Below are 20,326 nucleotides of genomic sequence, written 5' to 3' on the forward strand. Positions count from 1 at the left end.
ACCAGGTCCTTGGGCTTCGCAATGTGATCTGGCTAACTCTTCTCTCCCCATCTCCCCTGGTTCCCACCTGCGAGCCCAGCTCCCCAGCTGATCTGGGACCCAAGGCAGGATCCCCAACTGACCACACCCAAAGATCTGTCCTGGATTCCCCCTTTCTCCCCCCACCTCTTGCCTGCCCTCTCCCTGGCTGGCTGGGAGGCCAGGGACCCAGGAAAGCTTGTGGCTTTGGGAGGGAGCTGGGAGGGGTTTGTTCAGCTTCCCCCAGCGGAGGGAAATAACTGGCCAGAGCCGGCTTAGTGCCAGGGGTGCCGGGAACCCTGGGACCACGAGGGAGAACCCTGGCATTTCTAGCACTAGCTGGTGGTCGGGGCAGTAAGGAACAACCAATGAATGGAGCCACGAGCTCTGTCTGTGGCCCTGTCTCTCTCTGTGGATGTGCCCCACCAGCCCAACGGGGCCTGGTCAGAACAGGGGGTCTCGGGCGCTCCCACCCACCCACCCTCCCTCCCTTCCATGGGGCTGTGTCCAGGCAAGCTCTGCTGAGAGCACAGGATGGCTTGGGGGTGGGGGTGGGTGGGGAGGGTCCTCCTACCATCCTTCTTCTCCAGGAGAAGCTGTGCTGCGTCGCCATGGCCACCCAGATGACCAGGACCAGAAGGACGCAGGTGTACAACACCCAGGAGCTGTCCCAGCAGGCACAGAACCAGCTCTGCATGATCCCCACTCCCGCGTCAAACATGCCGGGGAGGACGGTCTGGACACGCACTGGGCGTGGAGACACTACACTCCCTGCTGCTGCTGTGGCTGGATCTCGCCTGAGGGGCTGTTTGTTCCAGTGACGCATCATAAAGGGCCAGGACCAGGCGGGTCCTGACATCACAAAGGGACTGCAGGCATCAGAGGTGGGCAAGACCCTGGCTCCCTGCAGCCCCTCCCCAGCCCCCCATGTAGGACTTAGAGGCTGTGAGTGAGTCACCCCGTAACCTTCTCTTCATTAAGCAGAAGAGATTGAGCTCCTGAGTCTCTCACTAGGCGGCAGGGTTTCAGAAAATCTGATTAAGCAATTCTCTGCTCAGTATGACTAAGGATATCTCCATTTACTGTACACATTCACACAACATTGCCCATGCTTGCATTTTATCAGGAGATTGGCGACATTTGATGCAAAGCCTCAACTGCTGGAGTCACATGATTATATGAGACTCTCAGCTTCCATGACAACAATAACTAAGTTTCTGGCATTCATGGTTGTTCAGAAAAGAAAAAATCTGACCCAAGTGCATCCTAAAGATTGAAAACCCAGAAGGTGAATAAACAGAATCCAAATTAATTATTTTTTTTAATCATGGTTTTGGAACCAATCTCTCGATTTTTATGGGACCTGACTCAAGATTTTTGCCCTCTGGAGGGTCATAATACTGAAATTATATAGTACAAACTGTTCTGTTTGCAACACATTTGTGACCTCTTGATAACCCTCTTATTTTTCATGTAGAGTTTAAATAAATAAAAGTAAACTGAGTTGTGGAGTTTAATTTTTGATAAATCTGGGAATTAGAGCGACAACCATTCCTGTATTATTATTAGAGCTGGTCCAAATTTTCAAAAGAAATATTTTTGCTGAATTTGCTGACTGGGCCAAGACAACACAGCAAGTCAGTAGCAGAGCCTAGACCCAGCTCACTTGACGCCACATGTCTGCTGATGCACAGCCTACGTAGTGTAGCGTGTGTATGTGTGTCTGTGAGAGAGCGACAGGCAGACAGTGCACGCAGGTACCCCTTCATGGGCTACAAGTCTGCATGACACAACCTGCCAGGCGTTGCCGTTGTCTTTGGCAGTATGCTGTACTCTGGTCGGAGCAGGCAATATAAAACTCAGCGTAACATTTCTCGTCAGGTTTAGGTCACAATCGTCCACTTTTTCTGGGTACTAGACCTGCATGTGGGGGCATCATTAAACCGAGGCTATTTTTAAGGTACATGCAGGCCCCCACAGGGGTGGGGTGGGGACAGGGCCTTGGGGAGAAGGAGCAATGTGGGGTGGGGAGTTCGGGGAGAAGGGACAGGATGGAGGCACAGCCTCGGGGAGAAGGGGCTGCGTGGGGGCAAGGGAATGGGGAGATGAAGCGGGATGGGGGCAGGGCCTTGGGAATAAGGGGTTATGTGGGGGCAGGGAATTGGGGAGATGGGGTGGCATGGGGGCAGGGGCTCAGGGAGAAAGGGTGGGGTGGGGGCAGGGGCTCAGGGAAAAGGGTGGGGTGGGGGCAGGGGCTCAGGGAGAAGGAGCGGGGTGGGGGCAGGGCCTCAGGGAAAAGGGGCAGAGTGGGAGCAGGTACTTGGGGCTTAGGGTGGTGTGGGGACAGGGCCACGGGGAGAAGGGGTTACGTGGGGGCAGGGGCTCGGGGAGAAGGGATGGGGTGGGGGCAGGGCCACGGGGAGAAGGAGTTACGTGGTGGCAGGGGCTCGGGGAGAAGGGGCCGCGTGGGGGCAGGGGATTGGAGAGGAGGAGCGGGATGGGGGCAGGGGTTCAGGGAGAAGGGGCAGGATGGGAGCAGGGCCTTGGGGAGAAGTGGTGGGGTCAGGGCCTCAGGGAGAAGGGGTGGGGTGGGGGCAGGGCCTCAGGGAGAAGTGTGCCAGGCTCAGATATAATGACATGGGCCTATATCTTCAAAGGGTGTCTAGGCAACTAACGCTCAGTGATAAGATCTAGACCCTGGTCCTTGTGCCAATGGGCTGGCAATGTAATTTCCAGCCTGGCACATGGCAGGGGCAAACAGTGGTGCGTAGGAGATGGACAAAGAAGGACCAAGGTTACAGCCAGCTGGTTATTTACTGAGGTCTCCACTTCAGCAAAGTGCCTTGACTTCAGTGGAACTCGAAGAGCTTCAGTTGCTTAGCTGTAGTGAGCCCAGCGTGTGTGTGTGGGGTGGGGGCGTGGGGATGGGGGGTTGGACTGGAAAAAATGCACAAGCTTCCTTGGGATATCAAGACAGGGCAGGGTGAGATAAAGCTGCTTTTGTAATGACCAGCCACTCCCAGTCCCTATTCAAGCCCAAATTGAAAGTGTTAAATTTGCAAATGAATTTTAGTTCTGCGGTTTCTCTTTGAAGTCCGTTTCTGAAGTTTTTTTGTTCAAGAATGGTTACTTTTAAATCTGTTATAGAATGTCCAGGGAGGTTGAAGTGTTCACCTACTGGCTCCAGCTAGTAAAGGACTATACCGCTATTTGGATTTCCATTGTTTCTAATATGCTAAAAAGTCGTCTTATTATTTTCCTTAGCCCTGCTAGCCATGGATTTGTTGTTTGTGACTTTTGCTTCCCTTAGCCATTATCTATACTTCATAACTTCTCATTTCTATCAATTGCTATCCACTTTCTCTGCTTTAGAGGCACTGATGGATGATGTTCTATCAATGGACGGGGGGCAGACATCCATGCTTGTTCTCCTGGACCTCTTTGCATTATTTGACACTGTTGACAATGAAATACTGCTGCTGTCTCACCTGAGAAGCAGCAGAAATCCAAAGGGATGCACTAAGATGGTCTTGGAGGGACACACCCAATTAGCGGTGATGGGAAATTGCATCTCTAGCACTAGACCCCTCCCTGGTGGAGCCCCAGAAGGATCAGTTCCCTCTCTGGGGCTTTTCAACATCTCCATGCAGCCTCTGTGGAAACTGGTCATGCAACATGGACTGAAAAACCACAATATGCAGGTGACACCGAGCTCCTCCTATCCCTCCCATTTGACCACATCACTATCACCAGGACAGGCCCCGGCTGCACTCTATCCACAGGAGCATTCTGTTGGTATTGTTTTTACTGAGTCTGTTCCCCCAAAGCAACCCCAGTGACTAAGATGCTGTGAAGCTCTGTACCTCGGGGGAACACCCTACACCACCATGTTCATCTTTATAAAATGACTGTGTGGTATCCAGTGCAAAGTTTGTCATGTTGGGTGTCTTCGGAAGGCTCATAATGCACTGAGCATGGTTGTTATAATGATGTTATAGTAAATTGTCACAGTAAGGTTATAGATTATAATTTCATGTATATAGTTATGAGGCTGAAAATGCATCCTCATGGTTTAAAGCAAGCCCAGGCAAAAACTCTCAAAGAACAGAGCGGCAAAGAGACCTGTGACACCTTATAGACTAACAGACATATTGGAGCATGAGCTTTCGTGGATGAATACATGTATGCATCCAACGAAGTGGGTATTCACCCACGAAAGCTCATGGTCCCAAACATCTGTTAGTCTATAAGGTGCCACAGGACTCTTTGCTGCTTTTACAGATCCAGACTAACACGGCTACCCCTCTGATACTCAAAGAACAGAGAGGCAGTTCACACCTCATCAGGGCATGTATGGGACAAACCCAGCCCAGCCTCACAGGAACAGCGGACGCTGGCGATGAGGCAATGCTCACCTGACTCTGAAGGGGGGAGCAAAGCCAAGAGGAAAGAAAGGACATGATGAAAGGGAGAGACATTTTGCCCTGCTCTCTCTCTTCTACTTACATCTACAGACACCACCACCACCAAGTGACTGAACCCTGATGAAAGGGGAGAGCAGGCATAACTGGACACTGCAAGATGGAGGTTCCTCGGGTCATGTCTGGGACCGGAGATATTGGCTAGTGTCAATCGGCTGCACAATCCAAGGACCAGCTTCCATGGCAGAGGCTGTGTGTGAACAGCCCAGGAGTGGGGGTTCGCAGAGCAGAGCAGAGTAAGGCTGGCTCAGAGTGTCAAGGATTGGAGTGATCTAGCAGATCACTGGTCCAGAAAACACCAGAGGGGAACATCAAAGATGCGTTGGCAGGTTTCTGAGTGGGAGTGGAAGCAGACACCCAGAGTTTACACCTCACAGGACAGGGGAGCTCACATGCAGCGAGTTCTGAAAACCTGAGATTCACCTTGAGAGGATGGCAAAGGTTCAGGCTCCCTCTGCCAGCCTTTCCTCTGCATCCCACCCCACGAACCATCCCTGTGAGACCGGGAGTCCATTTCAATCTGGTGTGACAGAGAGACCATGGTTATAGCAGGGAAGTCAGGACTCCTGGGTTCTGTCTGTCATCCTGCTACTCAATCTCTTTGTGACCTTGGACAATTCATGTCTCCGTGTGCCTCAGTTCACCTATCTGTATAATGGTGATATGTTCACTGTGAATTTCCTTTGTTAGGTGTCTTAAAGATCCTTCAATGAAATGTGCTACACAATACCTCAGTCATGTACTTTCAGATCTCTCTGTCTGCTATCTACCCATCCATCCTGGGCATTTACAGTGTATTAGAACCCATGAGATCTAGGCATTATCCCTAGTTTTTGTACCAATCAACTATAATTTTTCAATATACACAAATGCACAGAGCAGCCAATTCCTCTCTGACTCAGCACAGAGACCAAGAGTTCTCATCTCCCTTTGGGAAGGTCCCTTAATTACTGTTTACTGCTGAAGCTCGATAAAGAGCACAGAAATGCAGAGAGGCCTGTCTCCAGCCGGTTTAGATCCAGATACCGCTTCTCCCCTAGAGGCCAAGCATTTCTCCTCTAGAGGCAGAGTGATCCCCCCCGGGATTGCACAGAGCTGTATTATAAACAGTGCACACCCCTGTGTCAGCTCTCAGCGTGGGATCCTGCTGCAGATGCTGGAGTGAGAGAGGCGTTGGACACAGCTACCTGAGGGGGAGTCCCAGGGAAGACACTCCTGTCTCAGAATTCACAGGTACCCATCTCTTGCTGACAAGTTCAGCTGCTCAAAGAACTCAGTGCAACAAGCATATGATGCAACAGCTAAATTCTATTTTGAAAGTTTCAGGCATAACAATTCAGCTGACTTCCCAAATGAAATTAGGAGAACAGCTAGGACAATAGCTGTGTTGCTCATGTTGAGAAATTCTTATAATTGTTCCACTGAGGAGCCCTTGCACCTCCCTGCTGTCTAGCAGATAACAGCTGCTGCCCCCCATTAACAGACTGAACCCTGAAATACAAGAGGAGGAGGGGACAGTCTCTGTACATTATCACAGCTGGCTCCTCAGGTCTTTACTCAGTTCTTACTCCAAGAAGAGTATTGCTGAATTTAGCTGAAAGCAGACACTCAGAGAGGGAAATTTCAGTCCAAGCACTTAAAGTTTGGAAAACTTATCAGCAACTGAAATTGAGGTTTTGTAATTGAAGGTGTCAGACAGCTTTAACTAATGGTGGTGCCACCAAAACCACCTACAATGGCCAATCCATTGGTGAAGCCCATTCAGCTAAGCTCTTTGTTCCAATAAAGTCTGTGGCAAGGAGTTCCACAGGCCAAATATGGATTATATAAACAATGTAATTTAATCAGTGTTATATGTTCAGACTTGTAATGTAATTGAATGTTCCCCTGTTTGTGTGTTGTGAGACACAGTAAATATAAATGCCTGATCTACTTTCTTTATTGATCTATCCATAGGGTTTAATGTCAGAAGGGAGCATTAGATCATCCAGTCAGACCTCCTGTATAACACAGGTCATTTAACTTCACCCAGTTACTCCTGTATTGAGCCAAAAGAAGGGACAGCAAGGGTCAGTTACTCAAACCCCATGCCAGGATGCAGGATTTGTTGTGTCTTAGTCATCGAAGACTAATGGCTTTCCACACTCCTTTGGAAAATCTCCAGTGAAGGAGCTTCTGTTACTTCCCTGCGCATCTGTTCTATTGTCCTACTGTTCTTACAGTTAGGAAGTTTATCCTGAGATTTAATCTGTTCTGCCTCTTCTCCTGCCTTCTATAGTAAGAGATCAACTTTTCTCCTTTTTATGGCAGCCTTTCAAGTATTTCAAGACTGTTGTGATGTCCCCCCCTTAATCTCGTTTCCAAACTAAATATACCCAGTTCCTTCAGTCTTTGCTCGTATGGCTTGTTTTACATCCCTTTGGTCATCTTTGTTTCTCATCTGCAGATCCTTTCTAGCTACTCTGCATCCTTCAAATACATGTGTGGAGTTTTGGTCACCAAATACTCCAGCAGAGGCCTAACCAGAGCAGACTAGAGCAGTACTAGCACGTCCCGGGACTTGCATGGTATACCTCTGCTAATGCAACCTAAGATTGGTTTAGGGTTTTGGGGTTTTTTTGCAAGAAGTCAATGGAAAAATTCTTTCATCAATCTAGGTACCATCCCTTTGGGAGATGGATTACCTACACTGATGGGAGAACTGTGCCGTTGGTGAAAGTAGTGTCTACACTAAAACACTATGGCAGAGCCACTGTGACATTTTAAGTGTAGATAAACCATTAAGCAGATCTTCCAGAAAAGCATCCAGTCTGGATCTGCAGACATGAAGAGTTGGAGAATGCATCATTTCTCTTCACAGTTTATTCCAATGGTTAATCATCCTCAGTGCTAAATATCTGGCCTTCATTTCCAGCTGGAATTTGTCTGGCTTGAGCTTCCTTGCTCTGCCTTTCTCTGCTAGATTAGAGAGCCCATTCAGACCCAAGGCTTTCTATCCATGAAAGTCTTTGCTTGATTGTCTTTTTGATGTGTTAATGTGTCTCTCTCTGTCAGACATTTTTTCCAGCCTGCAATCATTTTGGGGACTCTTTTCTGCATCCTCTCCAATTTTCAACATTCTTTTTGAAATGTGGAACCCATGTGCAGAGGTAAAAATCCTTCCCCTGTTCCAACTCACCACTCTCCTGTTTAGGCATCGGCCCTTTTGGCGACAGCATCACACTGGGAGCTCACTATGAGTTGGTCATCCACTATGACCCCTAAATCCTATGACCCCTAAATCCTTTTCAGGGTCCCTGTGTTCCATAACACAGTGCCCTAGTCTGTGGGTTGGGCCTGCGTTCCCTCTTCTGAGAAGTTCAACTTTGCATTTGACTGTATGAAAATGTTTGCATGGGCCCAGCTCACCCAACTGTCCAGCTCAATCAGTATTTCTGCCCTGTTCTCCATATTGTAACCACTGTGCCAATCTTTGGGTCGTCCGCAAATCTTATCTGCAGTGATTATCTATTTCCTTCCAAATTATTGACAAAAATATTGAATAGCATCAGGCCTAGAACTGATCCCTGCAGAACCGAACTAGAAAACCATCATTTCCTGACAGTGGCCCATTGACAACTGCTTTCTGAGATCTATCAGTTAGACAGTTTTTAGTCCATTTAGCATTTCCATATTTTATAGTGTTTTTTAATGTGAATGTTTTCCCCTATTAAATAAAATGCCTCAGAGAAATGGAAGTCTATTGCATCTGCACAGTTCCCTTGATCAACCAAATGTGTACTCTCAGTAAAGGATGAAATCGGTTTAATTTAACAAGACCAGTTATCTGTATTTTCCATAAATCATAGAATCATAGAACTGAAAAGGACCTCAAGAGGTCATCAAGTCCTGTCCCCTGCACTCATGGAAGTACCAGCACCATCTATAACATCCCTTATAGGTGTTTGTCTAACCTGATCTTAAAAATCTCAAGTGATGGAGATTCCACAGCCTCCCTAGGCAATTTATTCCAGTGCCTAACCACCCTGACAGTTAGGAAAATTTTCTTAATGTCCAACCTAAATCTCCCTTGCTGCAATTTAAGTCCATTGCTTCTTCTCCTATCATCAGAGGTTAAGGAGAACAATTTTTCTCCCTCCTCCTGGTAATAACCTTTTAGGTACTTGAAAACAGTTATGTCCCCTCTCAGTCTTCTTTTTTCCAGACTAAACAAACTCAATTCTTTCAATAGCCCCTCAGAGGCCATGTTTTCCAAGCCCCTAATCATCCTTGTTGCTCTTCTCTGGACTCTTTCCAATCTGTCCACATCTTTCCTGAAATGTGGCGCCCAGAACTGGACAATACTCCAGTTGAGGCCTAATCAGTGCATATTAGAGTGGAAGAATTACTTCTTGTGTCTTGTTTACAACACACCTAATTATACTTCAGACCATTTCTCCAGTTTGTCCAGATCATTTTGAAATTGCATCCTATCCTCCAATGCACTTGCAACCCCTCCCAGCTTGGTATCATCTCCAAACTTAAAAAGTGTACTCTCTATGCCCTTATCTAAATCATTGATGAAGACATTGAAAAGAACCAGACCCAGAACCGATCCCTCTGGAATCCCACTTGTTATGCCCTTCCAGCCCAACTGTGAACCATTGATAACTACGCTCCAGGAATGGTTTTCCAACCAGTTATGCATCCATCTTATAGTAGCTGCATCTAGGTTGGATTTCCCTAGTTTCTTAATGACAAGGTCATGTATCAAAAGTCTTACTAAAGTCTAGATATACCACATCTACCACATCCCTCCTACCCACAAAGCTTGTTACCCTGTCAAAGAAAATTATCAGGTTGGTTTGATATGAATTGTTCTTGACCAATCCATGCTGACTGTCACTTTTCACCTTATCTTCTAGGTGTTTGCAATTTGATTCCTTAATTATTTTCTCCATTATCTTACCTGATACAGAAGTTAAGTTGACTTGTCTGTAATTCCCTGGGTTTCCCTTTTTATAGATAGGCACTATATGTTCTCCTTTCCAATCTTCTGGAATCTGCCCTGTCTTGCATGACTTTTCAAGGATAGTAGCTATTGGCTCAGATATCTCCTCAGCTAGGTCCTTGAATATTCTAGGATGCATTTCTTCAGGCCCTGGTGACTTGAATACATCTAAGTTGTTGAAGTAACATTTAACTTGGTTTTCCCCCTAATTTAGCAACTAAACCTACCCCATTTTCACTGGCATTCTCTATGCCAACCTGTAGCAATGTGCAGACTTACCCCTGCAGTGCCTCCTGCTGGTCTCTCAGGAAATTAGTTCTTTTTACATCCAGGGGCACCCTCTGCAGGCTGATGATCTACCACCTTACTGCTGGCCTGTGTCCCTCCCAGGACCAGGTGCCCCTTTTACCTGGGATGCTGCCACTCTGGCAGTAACCCCTCACAGCCTCAGGGTCTCCCTTCCCAGGGGAACCCCCACCATCCCCACTTTGCCTCAGTGTTTAGTTACTGCCAGTCTCTGTCTAGCCCTACTCACTTTTTTTTTTAAATAATGGAGATAGATATACCTAACTCCTAGAATAGGAAGGGATCTTGAAAGGCCATTGAGTCTCCCCCCCCCTGCCTTCACTAGCAGGACCAAGTACTGATTTTGCCCCAGACCCCTAGGGGCCCCTTCAAGGATTGAACTCACAAACCTGAATTTAGCAGGCCAATGCTCAAACCACTGAGCTATCCCTCCCCACAGGGGAGGCTGCAGTGTAAGCCACTCATCATAGGCAAAGGGGGTTCAGACCTGCTGCCTCTGCCTACCCATGGGCTGCCCCTTGCAACCCAGTACCTAATAGGCCTTATCAGGCCTGCAGCCTGGGGCTTTCCTAGGCTGGAGCTCCCTGGCTCCCTAGGCCTTTCCCCAGCGCTGCTCCAATCTAGGTTCCCTTTTTGGCACCTTGCAGCCAGGCTCTTCTCCCTTGACAGACAGATGGAGACTGGCTGGGCTCCTGGCTCACTGCCTCTTATAGGGGTCAGCTGGGCCCGATTGGGGCATGGCCACAGCTGAGCCTACTTTCCCCAATCAGCCCAGACTTCTTGCCCCAGCCCCAGCCCTCTCCTGGGCTGTTTTCCACCCCAAAGGGCAGGAGCGGGTAACCACCCCGCTAGACAACCTTCTTTGTGAAAACTGAAACAAAGAATTCATTAAGCACTTCTGCCATTTCCACATTTTCTGTTATTGTTGTTTTGTGGTTGACTGGCATTAATTATATTCCTAGACCTTTTTTTGGAAATAATCCCATACCAGTTTTTTTTATTGTTTCCTAACCTTCCTTAAAAAAACAAAACAAAACAAAAAACAAACAAAAAAACCACTTTCACGTTTTAAAAATACTTCACGTTTAACGTAGTATTGTTCTGTATTTGCCTGGGGGTGGGGGGGTTGCTGATGCCTGATTGCGTACTTCTGGTTTCAAATGAGATGTGTGGTGGATCAGTCGGTTAGTAATTCTGGTGTTTGTAACTCTGAGTTTCTACCATAGATGCTGTTTAAACTCCTCCTTGACTGCTACTGAACTGGAAAGTACTTAATCACTGCATATGATATAAGTATCTCATATGGCTTCTTTCTGAATGCAGAACAAATCTATTATAACACTTCTACCTTTTCAGCTACATTAACTTGTTTCCTTTCACCCTCTAGGAATTGGCCTAAACTTTTTCTAGGATTTCTTTTGTTCTTTATAAACTTAATAACCTCCTTTTTGTGATTCTTAGCCCTACCAAGTATGGATTTTCCTTGATGTCTTTAACGTCCATTATCAATTTTCATAACTTCCAATTTCTATTGCTTTCTATTTTCCATTTTTCCCATTTGTTATATATTGCTTTCCACCCACCCACCCCAGAATTGCTGCCTTCACTTTGCCCCTGAAACAGCCTTTTAGCAAAAGGTGTGCACTTTCTTCATTGTGGAAATGTGGTTTTTTAACTATCGAATACACTTTTCTTAAAGGATTAGCAATTTTCCATCCAATTTTTCTGTCTAAATTTTTGCTCCAAAACAGTTTTGCTGATAATTTGCCTGTGCTCAGGGGAATTAACCTTTTTAAAACATTAAGTACATATACATGTTACTGGTTGGGAATTCTTCTGTTTGTAAATGTGAATATAATCAGTTGCATTCTTTATTTTGCTCTCCTCTATCATAGGCCCTGTTCTTAGTCTCTTCTCTAAACTAAACATTCCCAGACTTTTCAGTCAGTCCGCATATGGCAGCCTCACCAATGCATATAGCCTCTTTCAAAAATCCCCTTTCTAGCTGCTAAATCGTTTATACGGAATGGATGACCAAAACTGAGCACATCTCCAGAGCAGGTTATTCTCCATCCCATACCATAGGCATCCTAACATTGTCCTTGTTTTGGCCACTATTGCGAATGAGCAGGTATTTCCTTGGAGTTGCTATCAGTGATGCCCAGGTCTTTTCTCTGAGCTGTGCTCTAGTTGGGATGTATCCCCCAGCACATGTCCTCGCAAAGATTTGGTTTTTGGGTTTTTTTTCACTCTCAAATGTTGAGCAACTGGGTGAATGGGGAACTCCCTACACCATGGACTCTCTAGCCTGAGTCTCATTGAATTAAGGAAGAATGATGGATAACCAGTATCAACACTCACGTTTTCTGCTTGTGCCTATTAAGGTTTCCCACATCACAATGTGTAGGAATTATTGACACATGCTGCACAATAGCATATGGAATTGGCATTAGTACAGTCTGTTCTTCATAACTTATTTCTCTGAATAATGAAAATGTCATTTTTCAGTGTGTGAAGAGCGACCAATCTGCTTCACCCATGAGAACATCCTCCAGTAGTGCATGTAGTGCCTCATATTAATATTGTCTCTCCATCCAGGAATTTGTACTGCGACCATCACTCTTGACCCTGGGCACGTACAGGAAGTCAGGGGAACATACACTACATGCAGGAGACACTGTCCTGCCTCAGAGTTGGACACCTTCTCCCCTACTCTATGTCAGATTCCAACACAACCGACTTCATCAACCCCTCCACCTTCATCCTGCTGGGCATTCCTGGTCTGGAGTCAGCCCACATCTGGATCTCCATCCCTTTCTGCACCATGTACGCTATAGCCGTCTTTGGGAACTTCATTATTCTGTTCATTGTAAAGAGGGAGCCAAGCCTCCATGGCACCATGTACTATTTCCTCTGCATGCTGGCCATTACTGACCTGGTTCTGTCCACGTCCATCCTGCCCAAAACACTGAGCATCTTCTGGTTCAATTCCAGGGAGATTGATTTCAGTGCCTGCCTCATCCAGATGTACTTCATTCACTCTTTCTTAGTGATGGAGTCTGGGATCCTCGTGGCCATGGCTTTGGATCGTTATGTGGCCATCTGCCATCCTCTGAGATATTCCATCATCCTGACAAACATTGTGGTGGCCAAGATTGGCCTGGCTGTGGTGATGCGTGGCAGCACAATTGTTCTGCCGTATCTCCTCCTGGCGAGGCAGTGGCCATATTGCAGAACCAACATCATCCCCCACACACATTGCGAACACATGGCCATAGTGAAGCTGGCCTGTGCCGACATCCGCATCAATAGTTACTATGGCCTCTTTGTTGTATTCTCTGTGATCTGTGTGGATGTGCTTCTTATTGCTATGTCCTATACTCACATCCTCAAGGCTGTCTTCAGCCTCCCCACAAAGGACGCCCGGCTCAAGACTTTTGGGACCTGCATCTCCCACCTCTGTGTCATCTTAGCCTTTTATATCTCAGCTCTCTTCTCCTCTCTCATGCACCGGTTTGGTCACAATGTTTCCCTGCATTTCCATGTGCTGATTTCCAACATTTACCTCCTGGTGCCCCCCATGGTAAATCCCATCATCTATGGTGTGAGGACCAAACAGATCAGGAGCAGGGTGCTCCGGCTCTTTACTCATAAAGGGACCTAATTTTTTCTCCTGGTGCTCTTGCTCTGCAGAGCTGGCTGGTGACATGGTGCTGGGCCCTCTTCCTTGAATTACTGACTGGACAGTCAAAGTGACATTAAACCCTTTCCTGACCTTACTGTGCTGTGTCAGTGCGACAAACTGGGGAATCGGTCTGTGTAGAACTCATTGGGTTGCCACCTTTCTAATTGCTAGTAACTGGATCCCAGAGGCTCCACATATTCCCTCAGAGCCCCTTCCAGTTTTGCGCCTTTTCATCCAAAGCTCTGACTGCCACTCTCTCCTCTCCTCTCCCCCATCACTTGGTGGATCATCTCTACCTTCCTCCTCCCTAGTCCTTCCCACCTGGGCTCCCTCTGCTCCGGGGCTGTGACGGGAGCTGCTGCAGCCTGACAAGGAGCCTCCAGTGAGGACAGTGGGGATGCAGCACTGGGCCTGACAGGCCAGTCAGGAGCAGAGCGGGAAGCCAGGAAGCTGTATAAAAGCAGCTGAGGGTTGGGAGCAGGGCTGTGTGGGGGTGGGCGAGATTGTGCACCGTACAGCTTGTGGGCCCTAAAGCTCAGCTACAGAGTCCTGAGGGCAGAGACCCTTGTGTGGCTTATTTCCTTAGCTTTTAGCTCCCCTTTGTTCCTCCTGGCAGGGGCCTATAGCAGGCAGAGCCCTGCAATGGGGATGGGCTGGGAGCCCTTTGCCCTGAGCCAGCTCTTGGGGGTAGGGCCAGGGATGAGCTTTGAAGCTAGGAGGACAACAGCTGAGAGAGGTGGAAGGACAAGCCCCTGCATTAGCTGGGAAGGCAGGATGCTGGGCAGAGGCCGGGGTGGCTGCGATAGTTGTCAGGGAGGGAGATAAGCCAGGTATTTACACACGTACATGGCATCTTATCAGGAACTACGGGGCACCCATTTCCTAGGGCTGGAAGTTGAACGGTGAAGGTGAACCTAGCATATACTCTACATAATGCTTTTTATCACTGAATCTAGAAGCTCTTTAGCTAGGTTGCTAGGCACTGCATAGAGGGCAATGATAAGAACATAAGACCGACCATACTGGGTCAGACCCATCTAGCCCAGTGTCCTGTTTTCCAACAGTGGTCAGTGCCAGGTGCTTCAGAGGAAATGAACAGAACAAGGAATCATCAAGTGATCCATCTCCTATCGCCCATTCCCAGCTCCTGGCAAACAGAGGCTAGGGACACAATCTCTTCCAATGTGCTGCCAGGAACCAAATCAGTGCAGCGTGTCACTCTGCGGTAGCGGCCCACTAGAAATAATAATCATCAGCTCTGCCAAAGTCATCCAGTGAATACATGGCAGATCTGGTCCTCTTCACTCCCAGCTCGCTGGTCTCTGCTGATGCCTTATCTCTAGATATCTCTAGACTAAACCTGATACGTTTATGGAGGGGATGGTATGATGGGATAGCCTAATTTTGGCAATTAACTGATCTTTGACTATTAGCGGTAAATATGCCCAGTTGTCTGTGATGGGATGTTAGATGGGGTGGGATCTGAGTTACTACAGAGAATTCTTTCCTGGGTGTCTGGCTGGTGAGTCTTGCCCACATGCTCAAGGTGTAACTGATCGCCATATTTGGGGTCGGGAAGGAATTTTCCTCAAGGTCAGATTGGCAGAGGCCCTGGGGGTTTCTCACCTTCCTCTGCAGCGTCGGGCACGGGTCACTTGCTGGAGGATTCTCTGCATCTTGAAGTCTTTAAACCACAATTTTAGGACTTCAATAGCCCAGACATAGGTTAGGGGTTTGTTATAGAAGTGGATGGGTGAGATTCTGTGGCCTGCTTTGTGCAGGAGGTCAGACTAGATGATCATAATGACCTTAAAGTCTATGACTCTAGTTAAATGTCTTGGGCCAAATCCTCAACTGGTGGAAGTGGGTGCAGCCCTGCTGAAACCAGGGGAGATTCCCTCACTAGATAATCCAATGGAGAGACAGCATCATACCTCTGTGCTGCTGCATGGACCGTACGAGCCAGGTCTGAGAGAGACTAAGCAACGGAACTTGTGGATTATGTTCCCAGATCAGAACACTCCCCTTCCTGCTGCCTCAGTTTCCCCATCTGTAAAAGGGGGATACCCCCTGTGAGTAGTAAGCATCTGTCAGTGGTGTCCATTTGTCACCATGCCTCAGTGGGCCACAGGAGAGGATGACAAATTCAGGACAAACTGCTGAGAAATAGGGCAGACACACCCCAGAATGGTGGTTATTCTATCATTAGATTATACCAAACCGGCAACAAATGTAAATTTCTGTCTCACCAGTCCAGTGTTCCCTCTAATTATTCCCACCCAAGTGCAGAATGAGTTTTGTTATGCGCAGCAATATGATGGTGATGTGTGCACATAACCCAATTCATATGGTGGAGTGGGGCCGAGGGGTGTGGGGCAGTGGGCACTGGCTGGGGGTGCAGGCTCTGGGATGGGGCCATGGATGAGGGGCTCATGGCTGGGGCAGACGGTTGGGGTGAAGAGGTGCGAGGGCTCCGGCAGCGGGGGTGGGGGTCAGAGATGAGGAGCACAGGGCTGGGGCAGATGGTTGGGTGTTTGGGGTGGGAGCTCCGGCTGGGGGTGCAGGCTCTGGGGTCGGGATGGGGTTGAGGCATTTGAGGTTCAGGAACGTGCTCTGGAGCTACGTCAGGGACAGAGGACTCCCTCCAGGACTCTCCCACAGCAGCACCTGGGCTCGGGGAGAGGAGATGCCCTTTCCCCACTACGGCAACTCTGGGACTGGGGCTGGAGGATAGGCACCCCCTGCCCCCCCAGCAGGTCCAGGCCGGGGCTGAGTTCAGGCCAGGAGAGGGACACCTTGGCCGCAGCTGGGTCCAGGCCAGGCGACACCGGCAGGTCCCCCAGGAGGGTTCCCGGAGCACCTGTGTGGTGCTAAGAAGGCTTCTGTGCAGCCATTGTGCAGCTTACAGGGAACTGCACTGGTAACGACAAGCCCAAAATGCAGCCTCCTGAGGCATCTCAGCCTTTGGATCACCACCCGGACACCAGATTCTGCGACGGGTTGGGTCACAGAGACCCCCTTGAGACTGTCACCTGATGTGCTGACACTGCCTGTGAGCCCATTTTCCCTGCCAGCTTGGGACTCCAGAACCCTGTCTCGTTGAGCCAGACATGCTAGGCACGGCTTAGCAAGTGCTCCTGTCTCCAGCACCCAGACACCGAGTTCCCAATGGGACCCAAACCCTAAATAAATCCGTTTAGAGAGAAAGATGCACAGCTGTTTGCTCCCCCAGGTATTAATCACTTACTCTGGGCTAATTAATAAACAAAAGTGAGTTTATTAAGTATAAAAAGTAGGATTTAAGTGGTTTCAAGTAATAACAGACAGAACAAACTAAGTTATTAAGTAAAATAAATCAAAATACGCAAGACTGACAAGGATATACGCAAGGATCTAGTTACAAATACTAACTTCTCATGCTAGGTGTTATTTCAGGTATAATCCTTTTCAGACCAAAGTTGTAGTTTATGGCCTGGGTCCAGCAATCACTTACACCCCCCATAGTTACAGTCCTTTGTTCCAGTTTCTTTCAGGCATCTCTTTGGGGTGGAGAGACCATCTCTTGAGCCAGCGGAAGACAAAATGTAGGGGCTTCCAGGGCCTTTTATATTCTCTTTCTTGTGGGCGGAAACCCCTTTGTTCTTCTGTGAAAAGTCACAGCAACAAAATGGAGTTTGTAGCCACCTGGGCAAGTCACAGGTCCATGAATGATTCTGCTTTTTGCAGGCCGATGCCATTGTTTACATATTAGTCTGAACATTCCCCGGAAAGCTCAGATGTGAATTGGCGTCTCCCAAAGTCCATTGTGAGTTAAGTACTTATGATTACTTGAATGTACCTACACAATATGTTGGCCAAACCTCCCTTATGTGTTTCCTACAGCAAACTCTTCAAATACAAGCATAGAGCCAACACTCATAAGTCCAGATATAAAAATGATACATGGATGTATTCAGTAGATCATATCATATTTACACTCATAAGCATATTTCCATAAACATAAAGAGTGCAATGTCACAAACTCCATGATGAGCATTTAGTGAAAACCAATTTCACCACATATAGAGGCCTTCCAATCCCATGAGATCAGCCACATAGCCAGGCCAATACATAATTCAGATCTTACCTAATTGACACGTTGCTCCTGATCCTCCTCTGCTCTGTGCATGGAATTTTACTGTCCCAAACAAAGCCCACAGCCTCTGTTTGTGGAAAGTTATTGGCCCAAGATGGAGTCCATTGTCACATGAGCATGTAACATGTCCTCACATGCTTTGATGACTCTCATTGTGAGGGATAACTGTCCTTGATGGGCCATCAACATGTAGTTGTGTGGCCTTAATTTAAATTAGCTTCTGTACCAAATGACTGGTAGATAGTTAATGTTATGCACATTTTTTAAACGGGCTCCAGAGGTGATCCCAGCAATTACAAGCCAGAATAAATGGTCAGTTTATAGACTGGAGAGAGGAAAATAGTGGTGTACAACAGAGACTGTACTGGGACCAGTATCGTTCAACAAATTCATAAATAATCTGAAAGACGGGGTAAACTGTGAGGTGTTACAGCAGTTAGGGCTGTTATATACTTAGAGCGGGTCCCTTATAACCATACAATCTACAAATCTGCAAGGATTATATTTGTGTGGACCTCAGTCTGGGTCCTTGTCAAATGCTGGGTGCTTTTGCCCTTTAGATTATTTATGAATTATATAGATCACTTAAGGATCCTCAGTTATCACTTTAAGGATTGATAGGTTCTTGTCCCAAAATCAGGCCCGGTATTATTTACATTATTATAGAGATGGGAACCCTGATGTGCAGTTACAACACTCACACTACAGGAACTCTTTTCTCTTTTCTATAGTTTTTTAATACATTTAGCACAGTCACAAATACCCCAACTGAACAAGATAGATAGAGAACATACATCTGCATTTCCAGAGACTCACACCATCCCTTGTACAACAACCTGAAGTGTTAGCCATCACCTTCCTTATCACCTTACCCATCATCACCAGTGGCCATCGTTCTGGCACCTCCCAAGGGCAATATCTCCTTCTCCCGCTGCCCCTAGGCTGGGATGCCATTTTTATAATATGTTACACTAACATTGTTATGTTTGATGCATATTCACTAGGGGATTTTTTTCCCTTTTCCCTTATTTGTATTTCCTCACCTTACTAATGTTGAAGTGTCTTTTTCCTATAGGTCAGTATATCATTGATCTCAGCGTATTACCATATTCATCAATTCCTTACCATGGCCCTTTTGTGGTTAGGTATCACATTTGTTATTTCTGTCCTAACTGGTCATTTTGGTCTGGTCTTAACCAGTTATTCCCCCCCGCCCCCCCCGCCAAGTTGTAGTGTACCTGTTAAGTTTAAAAGGTATGAACTTAGGAAAGTCCCTATGGTAACTTGCTTTAACATATCATATGTGAACCTTATGCTTTATCTCATAACCATCTTTCTAGGTGAAAGGTCCCAAACAAAGGTGAGCCAACTTTGCTATCTGGGTGAAAGGTCCCACACCTGGGTATGCTGACTTTGCCCTTGGGCAACATATAGGATGTAGCCTGTAAGTCCCTTGTACTACAGCCAAACTACTTTAATATAAACCTATTATAATAAAACAAATAATCAAAACCATAAAGGAATAAAAAATCTAGAAGAAAATATCTCTCTATAGGCAAGCAAGCAGGTTAGCCCTATAGGTTACATCTCTTAGGCACATTTGCTGTGTGTTCACCTCTCAGCCCCATCCTCCTGCCAAGAGCCAGGGGCCTGCTGGTGCCTCTGTCCAAACTTCCCAGTCTGCATCTGGCACTCTGAACGTGTCCGGCACGCCATTGCTGCGGCTCAGAGGTGGAGGAGGCAAGCCATGTAAATGCATCTCTGGCCCCCATTCCCAGACAAGTTATTATTATTAAAAAAAAAAATTATTAAGTGTGTCTGTCTCTCAGCCCCGTTCCTCTTAAAGGGGCTGGTCATGTTTCTGCATCTCTCAGCCCTGTTCTCACGGGGGCACGGCGTGTGTCTGCATCTCTCAGCCCCTTTCCCCTCACCGGGCTGGGCATGCGTCTCTCTCTTTGGCCAAAACGTCTGTTAGTCTATAAGGTGCCACAAGACTCTTTGCTTCTTTGGCCTATTCCTCCACCAAGTAGGTCTGTGTGAATTAAACCGTGATCTCTTCAGGGAAGAAACTGGTTTTGGTTTTGGTTTGGATGGTTTCTGGTCTATGTATGGCGCTATGCAGCTCTATAATGGATACCAAATATTAGTAACTGTAGTGTATAGGATTAGAGTAGGATCCCTTTAAATGGTTTGAGAGCCCTGTACCAGAGCTCAATATGTTCTACATTTCAGAAGCCACCAGAAACCAGCCAGTTTCTACCTGAGCCTTGAACCTTTGAGTATATTTGGAAGATACAGTCGTTTGGGACCCAGCTGTGCCCAAGTGACTTCTTCACATTATTTTTGTTGTACAACAAACCATTGCTGAAAGCTGATATAAGCCACTGAGAGTGAAGGGTGATAGAGATCCACAGAAATCCCACCAATGAGCCATCCTGCACCCAGGCTGAGGATATCATGGGAGCTGAGGGAAGAGGTTTCCCTCTCACATTTCTCCTTAGAGCTACCACTGAGGTGATCTGATGAGATGACTTCCTTGGGCAGGAAGGGAAGGTGGAGCCCACCGGAGTCCATAAGAACATAAGAACGGCCGTACTGGGTCAGACCAAAGGTCCATCCAGCCCAGTATCCTGTCTGCTGACAGTGACCAATGTCAGGTGCCCCAGAGGGAGTGAACCTAACAGGTAATGATCAAGCGATCTCTCTCCTGC

At 47.2% G+C, this 20,326-nt stretch overlaps 1 protein-coding gene across 1 annotated transcript; it reads left to right on the forward strand.

The window, feature by feature from the left end:
* Nucleotides 1-12,511: 12,511 nt before the first annotated feature.
* LOC123350359 (olfactory receptor 52E2-like) lies at nt 12,512-13,459 on the forward strand. Its single transcript, XM_044988903.1, has one exon. It carries the CDS (start codon nt 12,512-12,514, stop codon nt 13,457-13,459), a length of 948 nt encoding a protein of 315 aa, XP_044844838.1.
* Nucleotides 13,460-20,326: the final 6,867 nt, after the last annotated feature.

The sequence above is a fragment of the Mauremys mutica genome, chromosome 1 (genome assembly GCF_020497125.1).
Source record: "Mauremys mutica isolate MM-2020 ecotype Southern chromosome 1, ASM2049712v1, whole genome shotgun sequence".
In the NCBI taxonomy this organism is placed as follows: domain Eukaryota; kingdom Metazoa; phylum Chordata; order Testudines; family Geoemydidae; genus Mauremys; species Mauremys mutica.